Source organism: Austrofundulus limnaeus, unplaced genomic scaffold (assembly GCF_001266775.1).
Source record: "Austrofundulus limnaeus strain Quisiro unplaced genomic scaffold, Austrofundulus_limnaeus-1.0 Scaffold4352, whole genome shotgun sequence".
Classification (NCBI taxonomy): domain Eukaryota; kingdom Metazoa; phylum Chordata; class Actinopteri; order Cyprinodontiformes; family Rivulidae; genus Austrofundulus; species Austrofundulus limnaeus.
Window position 1 is genome coordinate 1,555 of NW_013956754.1, and position 1,142 is coordinate 2,696.

Below are 1,142 nucleotides of genomic sequence, written 5' to 3' on the forward strand. Positions count from 1 at the left end.
CCCTAGATCTAGGGTTCTGTCCTCCCAACCCCCACTTTAGGTTTACTGTATAGACCTCCCATGAGGTGTCTGTTAAGAAAAGAGTTCTGTGGCATCAAAATGGCCATCTGGGGGTTTCTTGGCTAATGTACAGGTGAAAGGAAACTCCCTGCACTCTTGTCATTTAAACAATTCATAAGTCAAAATGGTATTTGTCCAGTGGGTCACAGAGTCACAAACTGACTCTTAGCCAGATCAAATACGTAGAAGTGGTCCTCTGGCCTCCTGGATTTGGTTGGACCAACAGCAGGAGAAAAGTTGAGTTTTGAATGATAGTGATCAAAGGTTGTTGGGCTTCTTATAAAAATATAAATATAAGAAAAAAAACAGCATTCCTTTAAAAATATAAAAATCACTCACTGCTGTTCATAACAGATATTTAGACTAAATTCATTCAGAAATGTAAAGTTTTTCAACATTTTGATTAAGGTATTCAAAGACCACTTACTTCAGGAACTGATTGAGTTCCGTGCTGTTCTGTCTGACCAGTTGGGCGCTGACACCGCTCATTATCTGTTTTACTTCACACTGAATTTTCGTATCTGTCAGTGAGAAAATAATTGAAAGCAATTTAACAAGAGACGTTATAGGAATTTGGTGTATCAGCTTTTTGTTGTGGTCTTTCACAAAATAAATTTGTATTTATGGCAAAAGCAATATGCAAACTTTTAGTAATGACAACGTCAAGCTATATACAAAAAAAAGTTGTCACCAATAATTTAATATATGGATTTCTAAAATTATAGTAATATTAGTGTATGTTGCCACTGGTGTTAGAAATTCAAAATAAATTTACCTTTAGATTCAGCCCAGCGGTGTCGTTTAGTTGGTGTTGGCTGCGTGCTGGACTCACCCTGAAGAGGCAGCTTTCTCTTTCCTGGTTACAGTTTTAATGCAATGAAAAGCATGTCAAATAGTTCCCTCCAAGAGTTGTTTTAATAAAGATACAGAAATAATATACTGTATTTCTCACCAGCATCATGCGTGGAAGGCTGTACCTGTGAATAAAGATAAAAATGTGACTATACTGACACTTAGTGCAAACCCTTACAAGTGTCAATGCACATCTTTAAAGTTGACTCATGGAAATAAAGCACTTCATC

General features: G+C 36.5%; 1 protein-coding gene across 1 annotated transcript in view; it reads right to left on the reverse strand.

Moving 5' to 3' along the window:
- Positions 1–916, reverse strand: part of LOC106512115 (nuclear GTPase SLIP-GC) — a gene marked incomplete at both ends in the record, with an annotated part of 2,461 nt that extends 1,545 nt beyond the window's left edge. Inside the window, 2 exon segments of the mRNA XM_014000804.1 lie at positions 488–581; positions 836–916. Of these exon segments, the coding sequence (XP_013856258.1) occupies positions 488–549 (62 nt within the window).
- Positions 917–1,142: the final 226 nt, after the last annotated feature.